At 58.9% G+C, this 9,141-nt stretch overlaps 1 protein-coding gene across 3 annotated transcripts; it reads left to right on the forward strand.

Annotated features, from left to right (window-relative positions):
- The first annotated feature begins 1,895 nt into the window (after positions 1–1,895).
- REPIN1 (replication initiator 1) lies at positions 1,896–7,082 on the forward strand. Of its 3 annotated transcripts, none has more exons than XM_043872778.1 (3): positions 1,896–2,051; positions 2,840–2,986; positions 4,303–7,082. In XM_043872778.1, the coding sequence occupies exon 3, from the start codon at positions 4,317–4,319 to the stop codon at positions 6,006–6,008; it is 1,692 nt and encodes a 563-aa protein (XP_043728713.1). In that variant the 5' UTR covers positions 1,896–2,051; positions 2,840–2,986; positions 4,303–4,316; the 3' UTR covers positions 6,009–7,082. The 3 variants fall into 3 exon arrangements, with proteins under 3 accessions (XP_043728713.1, XP_043728711.1, XP_043728712.1); XM_043872776.1 differs by having other exon boundaries at positions 1,897–2,051; positions 2,789–2,986; XM_043872777.1 differs by having other exon boundaries at positions 1,897–2,051; positions 2,789–2,986; positions 4,306–7,082.
- Positions 7,083–9,141: the final 2,059 nt, after the last annotated feature.

Consider the following 9,141-nt stretch of genomic DNA (forward strand, 5'->3'; position numbering starts at 1 on the left):
CAAAGGGTAACATTTCATTCTTTTAAGGCTGAGTAGTATTCCATTGTTTATGTACACCACAACTTCTTTATCTTCTTTGTCTGTTGGAGGACACTTAGGATGCTTCCCTGTCGTGGCTATTGTAAATAATGCTGCTAAGAACATTGAGATGCCTGTATCTTTTTTTTTTTTTTGCGATGCCTGTATCTTTTTTAATTATCTTCAGATACATACCCAGGAGTCAATTTCCCAACTTTTTAAAATGAACAAACAGAAAAGTGGGCAAAGGGACATAAGCAAATTCACAAAAGAGAAAATACAGTTAATAAATAACTACATGAAAAACAAGTCAGTTAACTAGTAATTTATGAAGCAACATTCAAAACAATAAGAAAGAACAACTTTAAATTTGAAAAAAGTCTGTATTTTCAATGATATGGAAAAGAGGGCATTTCTCATAAGAAAACCAATAAATTTTTCTCGAAGATAGTTTAGAAAACGTTTGAAAAATACACTTTGCCTTTGACCGGCCAGTTCCCCACTTCTAGAATTTTTAAATCAGGCATCTGCAATAAAATATGAACCCATGATACAGAAAAGTAGAAAATGTGCAGTTATGTTGCAATTAAGAATCTTGTTATAAAAGAATATTTAATAGGACGGAAGAAAATTCACAACATTGTTAAGCAAAAAAGGCAGAATACATCTTTGTAAGGCATTACCCCAACCTCAAATAAGCACAGATAAGCCTAGAAAAAATGCCCGATGATATGTATGTTGTTGTTCAGTGGCTAAGTCGTGTCCGACTCTTGCATGCCAGGCTTCTCTGTCTTCCAGTATTTCCTGGAGTTTGCTCAAATTCATACCCTAAAGGATTCCTGACGGTGATACATACCAAGGCATTAAATGCAACTGGCATTTTACATTACATTTAATGTAAATGTATGAGGTAAGTATGAGAAATCTGCGTATTTTGTTTCCTATTAATGCAACAGATTTTGTGTTTTAGGAATAATTGTACAGGAGAACGGATACATGGATGCGTACGGCTGAGTCTCGTCCACCTGAAACTGTCACAACCTTGTTACTCAGCTACACTCCCCAATACAAAATAAAGCTTTTAAAAAATTGTACAATTAGAAAGTTGCCTGTGTTGAAAAGCACGAGAGTACGTGAAACGGTCCAAGCCGAGAAAACCCAGTAAGTGTTTCGTTGGGAAAGCCAAGGCCACCTGCTAGACGGTGAGTCAGGGACGCAGACTCGCACCTGCCTCCGCACTCGCCCTTGGGATGCGGTGCGTTTCCAAGCGCAGCGCCCTGAGTGCCAGGACCGCCCGCGCCCCGGGTCCCGCAGCCACGGAAGCCGGGGCGCCTGCGCTCGGCTGATTTCTGGAAGCGAGGGCAACCCGTTTTCAAAGTTCACCCCATCGGGCCTTTCCTTTTCTCCAGCTCTTAACTACCCAGAAGCCGACTGTCTCCGGTCAGCCGTGCCCCCAGCCGCGGCTCAGCCGCTGCGCTATTCAGGTTCTGCAGCGCGGCCAAAGGTCCAGGTGGCCGGAGAACCGGAGGGGGGCGGCCGGGTGGGGTGGGGGGTCGAGGAGCGCCCTCGCCAAGGCTCGGGCCAGCGAGGCCGGGTCTCGCCGAGTGACCGCGGTCCGGCCACGCGGTCGCCCAGGGACGCGCGCCCGCCGGGAGGGACAAAGGGTCGGGGAAACCTGAGCCAGGCCCGTCCGGGAAAAATCCGGCCGGTGGTCGCCATGGCAACGGAGTCGCGCCCCCGCGCAGCCCGCGAGGGGGCGCTGGGGGCGGGAGAGGGGCCCCGCGCGGCCGGCCCCGCGGCCCGCCCCGCCCTCCGGCCGCGGCCGCCGGCCCGAGCCCGCGACTGACCCTCGGCAGCTCCTGTAGTCACGTGGCGCTGGGAACCGGCGGGGTGGGGGGGTGCTGGGCACGGGCCTGGCGGTGGTGAACCCGAACCTGCTGCTGTTGCCGCGGCGGGGTGGCGAGCGCGGCCGCCGGCGCCGGCTTTCGGGCCTCATGGACGCGCGACGCGCCTCCGCGCTCCCCGCCGGAGAGGTTCGTCCCGGGCAGGGCGCGGGGTTCCACGCGGGCCCGTGGTGGTGGTGGTGGCGGCGGCGAAGGCGGGGGGGGGGGGGGCGGCCCTACCTGCGGGGCGCGTGACCGTGTGCGCGCTGTGTTGGGGGGGTGCACTGCTGGACCGAGTCGGGGGGCGAGTCCGCGCACCTGCGCGCAGGCTCCGCGAGCCGCGCTCTGCGTGGGGACCGGAGGGGGGGGGGGCCCTTCGGAGAGCACGGAGCCGTGTGTCCGCGAACGTGGACGGGGGGGAGGGGGTGGCAAAGCACATGCTTGAATACAAAAGGGGGGGTGTGTGGGGGTCTGCACGGCCCTCTGCCACCCGGGACGCGGCAGGAGACTCTGCCCGAGTCCTCGTCACAGGAGCGCGCCTGGCAGCCCCTCCTGGGAACCCGGCCTGGAATTCCTGTCGGGAGGAGGGTGGGGGAAGGGGAGCCAGCGGGGATTTCAGAGTTCCTGCCCTCGGCCTGGGGGCCTTTGGCCATTAGCATGGACAGTTCGTGCTGTGACCTTACCAGGGGAGGAAGTGAGCCTTCAACGCAGCCCCGGGCTTCCTTGGTGAAGGGGGCACGTTCAGTTATTAATCCGATGGCCACTGAGGTCACTCTGCCCAGCAGGGTGCCGGGGTGGGGGAGGGGGCCGTGGCTGCCGAGGACACAAAGATGACTTCCCTCGGGGAGCGCTGAGCTTCACGCACGCGTCCTCTCCCCTCCCCGCAGGTAAGGCTGGCCTCTCTGCCACCGGAGGTCTGAGCTCTGCCATGGGGGTAGGGGTGTCTTTACTGCTGCAGTTTTCGCTGACATCCGGGGGCTACCCGAGTGTGGGCCGAAGCAGGCGCTCCAGCCGCAGAAGTATCCCCGGGAACATCCCCAGGAGGAGCTGGGCCAAGCCTCATCTCCAGCTCCACAGCCTCCAGGGTAGAGTGTGGCCTTCTTTGTTGGGTTCTCGCACCATTTCGTGGCCCCAGTGCCCCGCTGCGGGGGGTGGGGGGGAGAGGGGGGAGAAGGGGGGGCTGAGGGCGGGGGGAGAGGGGGGATGTTTCAGGTTCATCACATCCTGGGAGTCTTCCCAGGGCTCATTCTGGCCGCTGGGAATGAGTCATGTCTCTGCTCCTGGAGAGGAGTACAGGTTCGGGGGAACTTCGGGGGAACTTGTGAGCAGGCAGTGAAGGTCCCTTAGGAGTCTCATCACCACCCCATCTGGCAGTGGGTGTAGGAGACTCCCCCGCAGGAGTCTGGGTTCTCCCCGTTCTGGAAGAGCTGCCCGTGGGGCAGCCCCTGGCGGGGCTGGGGCAGGCCGGGACAGGGGACAGAGATTACAATCTCCTCCTTCCTCCCCTTTCCGTGCCCCAGTAATCCCAGTCCCCCGAGGGTAGGCAGCGAGGCAGGCTCACCCCCGAGGGCAGCAGGCTGTGGGTGTTCTTTGGATTCAAGAGCGCTTTCCTTCCTGCAGTGTCCTCATCACGTGCGGGGGTGGAGGAGGGCAGGCGGGCAGAATGCGGGCACAGTCTGGGCAGGCAGTGGCCTGGCATCGCGCTGGGCTGGCAGTAGTATCCGGAGCTCTCTCCTGCTCCCGAGAAGGGGTCGTTCTCACTGGCTCTCCTGGCCGTGGGAGGCTGAGGCTAGGGAGGTCAAAGTGCCTTCCCTAAGACGGGATTAGATGAGAGCCCTCGTCCGGGTTCTGCTGTAGGTTTACTCTGTGCCCCCCCGGGGCAAGTCCTGTCACCCTGTCGAGCCTGACAGTGGCTTCTTCCATCAGACAGGGAGTTCGTATCTCTTGTCCAGCCTCACTGAGTTGCTGCGAAGCTCAGATGTGACAAGAGCAAATAGAAACAAGTAGAGGGCGGCAGGGAAGCACTTGGGAAAGCATATAAAGCGCTGAAGGGGGAGGTGACTGCGTGTTTTGGTGAGTCCCAAGGCAGCAATCTTTGTGCAGCCAGCCCTGGCGTGTTTACTCCATGCCGGAGGGGGATTCCAAGAAGGGTCAGGGTTCTTCCTTCTAGTCGTTTCCAGGGCCAGTAAAGACTTAACAGCAGATTTACTTGAAATGCTTTCTAGAAACCCAAGATGGAAATAACGTAATAGGAGGAAACAGAAGAGTAGTCTAGTGGTCCTGATTCCAGGGCTGGAGGAGTGGAGGAGGCAGGCTCCTCTTGGGTCCTCTGGGAGGAGCTTGGGGTGGGGGGGCGCAGGTTGTGTGGTTCTCCAGCGTGACTGTACCTTTCCACCCTCAGCAGAGGAAGAACCGATGCTGGAACGTCGCTGCCGGGGCCCGGTGGCCATGGGCCCCGTCCAGCCCCGACTCCTTTCTGGGCCCTCCCAGGAGTCGCCCCAGACTCTGGAGAAGGAGCCCCAGGGGCTGAGGTCGCGAGGCACCGCCGCGGCCCAGTCGGGCAGCCAGGCCCTAGGTCGGGCCCATCGCTGTGCCCACTGTCGGAGGCACTTCCCCGGCTGGGTGGCCCTCTGGCTTCATGCCCGGCGCTGCCAGGCCCGCCTGCCCCGGCCCTGTCCCGAGTGCGGCCGCCGCTTCCGCCACGCCCCTTTCTTGGCACTGCACTGCCAGGTCCATGCCGCTGCCACCCCAGACCTGGGCTTTGCCTGCCACCTCTGCGGGCAGAGCTTCCGAGGCTGGGTGGCCCTGGTTCTGCACCTGCGGGCCCACTCGGCGGCGAAACGGCCCATCGCCTGTCCAGCCTGCGAGAGACGCTTCTGGCGGAGAAAGCAGCTGCGGGCCCATTCGCGGCGCTGCCACCCCCCGGCCCCCGAGGCCCGGCCCTTCATCTGCGGCAACTGTGGCCGCAGCTTCGCCCAGTGGGACCAGCTGGTGACTCACAAGCGGGTCCACGTGGCCGAGGCGCTGGAGGAGGCGGCGGCCAAGGCCCTGGGGCCGCGGCCCCGGGGGCGCCCGGCAGTGACCGCGCCCCGGCCGGGCGGGGACGCCATCGACCGCCCGTTCCAGTGTGCCTGCTGTGGCAAGCGCTTCCGCCACAAGCCCAACCTGATCGCCCACCGCCGCGTGCACACGGGCGAGCGCCCGCACCAGTGCCCCGAGTGCGGGAAGCGCTTCACCAATAAGCCCTACCTGACCTCGCACCGGCGCATCCACACGGGCGAGAAGCCGTACCCGTGCACCGAGTGCGGTCGCCGCTTCCGCCACAAGCCCAACCTGCTGTCGCACAGCAAGATCCACAAGCGCTCCGAGGGCTCCGCGCAGGGCGGGCCCCAACCGCCCGCCGGCGCCCCGGAGCGCGCCCCGGAGCGCGCCCCGGAACCCCCTCCGGAGCCGGCCCCCGAGCCAGCTGAGGTCTCTGCTGGGCCCGGGCCGCCAGGCGCCAAGGCGGAGGCCCCGCCCTCCCTCCACACCTGCGCCGACTGTGGGCGGGGCTTCCGGCTGGAGCGCTTCCTGCGCGCGCACCAGCGGCAGCACGGCGGCGAGCGGCCCTTCGCGTGCGCCGAGTGCGGCAAGCACTTCGGCAAGAAGACGCACCTGGTAGCGCACTCCCGGGTGCACTCGGGCGAGCGGCCCTTCGCGTGCGAGGAGTGCGGGCGCCGCTTCTCCCAGGGGAGCCACCTGGCCGCCCACCGGCGCGACCACGCGCCCGAGCGGCCCTTCGTGTGCCCGGACTGCGGGAAGGCCTTCCGCCACAAGCCCTACCTGGCCGCGCACCGGCGCATTCACACCGGCGAGAAGCCGTACGTCTGCCCTGAGTGTGGCAAGGCGTTCAGCCAGAAGTCCAACCTGGTGTCCCACCGGCGCATCCACACGGGCGAGCGCCCCTACGCCTGCCCGGACTGCGACCGCAGCTTCAGCCAGAAGTCCAACCTCATCACCCATCGCAAGAGCCACATCCGGGACGGCGCCTTCTGCTGCGCCATCTGTGGCCAGACCTTTGATGACGAGGGGAAGCTCCTGGCCCACCAGAAGAAGCACGATGTCTGAGCGGGCCGGGGCGGCGGAGGCCGAGGGAGTGTGGGCCGGGCGTCGTTCACACTGTGCCCTCTGCTGCTGCTGTCGGCGAGGGGGGTGGCGAGGTGGGGTGAGCCGGCCCCGTTAGGGAGGGAGGTTCCCCGCTGTAATCAGGGAGTCCACTTGCAGAGCAGGGACCCCGGCCTCCAGCTGGTGTTTGCTAAGGTTCGGTCCAGACTATCCTGTGCCCTGGAAAAGTAGCAATAGCAGCTCCACCCACCCCTTACAGCCCTCCGGCCGGAGGGGCCACCAGTGGACAGGAGGACCCCTCTCCTCTGGTGTTAACGCCTTAACGTCCCGTCTCTTATTATGAGTTCCTTTGGCTCGTTTTTTTTTTTTTTTTTTTTGCAAGTAGGTGTGGTTCAGCCCTTAGTGAATGAATGCCGGGGAGGATCAGTGGAGCAGCTGGACACACCCGGAGAACCTGCTGGCCTTGTTGGGCAGCACCTGGGCCTTTTCCAGTCCTGGGAGGCAAAGCCGAGCTCCTCCAGCCTGCCCCAGACCGGCCCCTCGCTCCCGCCCCTGCACAGGCATCCAGATTTGGAGAGACCCGTCTACTGTTAGTGCCGTGGCTCCCCTTCCTCCCCCGAAAGATCAGTCCTTCCCAGAGCATCTTCCCACGCTGCGACTGCCTTCATCCAACCACCCTCCCAGCACTTAGAGCAATCCCATGGCTGTCAGCCGCCCTGTGTCAGGGCTTTTGTCCGAAAACCCCAGCCCGCCTTCACTCCCTTCAGAGCTCAGCACATTGTGGGGAGGACTGCCCCATTGATAACGGAAGGCCAGCTGATGGGAAGTGGGGGTGAGTTTCCCTTCCAACATTCTAGCGTGTGGATCCCCAACCTCTGCTTGAACATTTAGGTGACAGGGAATCTCCTGAGGCCCTGGTTCTATTGTAGGATAATTCTAATTGTTAGAAATTCTTCCTTATAATGAATGAAGTCCGCTTCCCTGTAATTTCTACTGTTGGGCCTTGTTTGTTCCCTGGAACTAAACACAACCACTAACCCTCCTTTTCCAACTAGAGAATAAAGATCTGGTTTTAGAGCTGGTGGCTGTAGGTGTTCCTTTGTTCTGGGGAGCTGTGGAGATGGAGGGGGTTGGCAGTTCCACACCACTGGGGGCTGGGATGGGTGAAGGCTGGGTTCAAGCTTCGCTACTGCCCCTGGCTGTAACCCCCCCACCCCCCGCTGAGGGTCAGGCACCCTCAGCAGGGGGGGTTTCTCCTCTAGGAGTCCAGCTCTGTGTGGGGTCAGGTCAGCCCGGCTCAGTGTCAGCCATCAGGGAGAGAAGGTCTGACTTGCTGCTGCCCTGCTGTGCCTCCCTGGCTGGCCTGCCGCAGTGCTCATGTCTGTCACTGTGTATGCTTCGCTGCACCGGTTGATTCACATGCATTTGAGTGCCTGTTTTTGACAGGCTCTTCTCCTGACTGTCTTACTAGTTTCTGCATAGATTTCCAGCACCAAACACAGAGGGTGGTGCAACCATCATTTGTCTATATGACTGGCACCTCGCAAAGAAGTTTACCTAAATTATCTAACAACTTAGAGTTCAATAGGTACTCGGGTTTTTTTTTTTTTTTTTTCTTTCCGGATGAAAACATTTGCTTAAGGTCAAATAACCGAGAATCACCAGAAGCAATTCAAGCACAGGTCTGTTCAACCCGAAAACCATGCTATTGACCACCAATGCATGTTTATTAGACAAATGCAGTGCTGCTGCTTTTGGTGTAGACAGGTATTAAATGTCTATGGTGTGCTTGATGCAGTGGAAACTGGGAGTTTACAAAAATAAGACCCAGTCTTACCCCTAAGAGGCCTCAGTTGGGAGGACCGATTCGTATACAGAGATTGTGAATAGAGAGAGATGGATGTGGGGTGGGGTGGGTTCTAAATGTGTAGGATGGAAGCAGACAGCTTCAAAGTTTTTTAGAGGTTTATGGGGTTATGGGGCCACTTCAAAAACCTGTGTCACTGAGGGCACATGATCTCTCGGAGCCTAGGAACATGGTCTCAAGAAAGCCCCACTTAAATACGTCTTTTTAAGGGAGCTCAGGGCTTCCCAGGTGGTACACGTGGTAAAGAATCTGCCTGCCAATGCAGAAGATGCAAGAGATGCACATTCCATCCCTGAGTCAGGAAGATCCCCCAGAGAAGGAAATGGCAACCCACTCCAGTATTTCTTCCCTGGAGAATTCCATGGACAGAGGAGCCTGGTGGGCTACAGCCCCTGGGGTTTCGAAGAGCTGGACTCGACGGAGCGCTCTCGTGACTGAACATGCACATGACTGAGAATGCACATGCCATGCCGGGGAGCTCAAAGCTTCAAGGGAAGGGAGCTTTTTTGCGGAGTGATCAGGAAAGTAGCTAGATGTCTGAGGATGATGGCAGGAAACAGGTCCTCAGGCATCAAGGGTTGGGATGGGGTGACTGGGGAAAAGGATGAAGGAGAGGGAATGTGATCAGGTTCCTGACTTCCTGAGAAGTCATTACTTGGAAATGCCTGGTGGTGGGTCCCCTAGAAACATGTCTGCCCACTGCTTTGGGGCAGAGGGTGAGGAGAGGACCAAAGTTCGGGGAAAGCCACGGAAGTGACCTTGAGGGGGCAAGGATAGAGTGAACTTGCCCATGGCTCCTTCCTGAGTCCCTCAGGGGGCCTGGTGGGAGCTGAGTCCTTGCTCAGCAGGGCACATGCTGACAGCAGGCTTCAAGGAGGGATGACCCCAATGGAGGGGGTCAACACGCTGCTAACAGGACCTCCCCTTCTAAAGAGTCCAGGTTTTTTTCCCCCCTCCTTCTACAATTACAAAGTATTAAATTATCAAATTTAACAATGAAGAGATACTTAGGTTTATTTTTTAAGGTGAAAATTATCCTTTACTTTCCCCCACTCCAGCCCTCCTCTCCCCCCAACCCCCCCCCCCCCCCAACCCTGTGGCTTTTCTCTCTGCATCCAGTAAAGAGTGCGGGGGTGGCTTTCCTGACATTTTCCCTGTGCCTTCACAAACACACATGTGCAGCCTCCCTCTTGTTTTCCGTCAGGGAAAATAGGATCCCAGATGTTCTTTGTTGTTTTCCACCCTTGAAGCAACCTTGGTCATGAAATG

Source organism: Cervus elaphus, chromosome 18, assembly GCF_910594005.1.
Source record: "Cervus elaphus chromosome 18, mCerEla1.1, whole genome shotgun sequence".
In the NCBI taxonomy this organism is placed as follows: domain Eukaryota; kingdom Metazoa; phylum Chordata; class Mammalia; order Artiodactyla; family Cervidae; genus Cervus; species Cervus elaphus.

What these genes read in the sequence shown, in the direction of transcription:
- REPIN1 (XM_043872776.1), top strand. Translation starts at nt 2,830, where the DNA reads ATGGGGGTAGGGGTGTCTTTACTGCTGCAGTTTTCGCTGACATCCGGG. An exon ending in CCAGCTCCACAGCCTCCAGG is followed by an intron (nt 2,987 to 4,302) that starts GTAGAGTGTGGC and finishes TTCCACCCTCAG; the next exon opens with CAGAGGAAGAACCGATGCTG.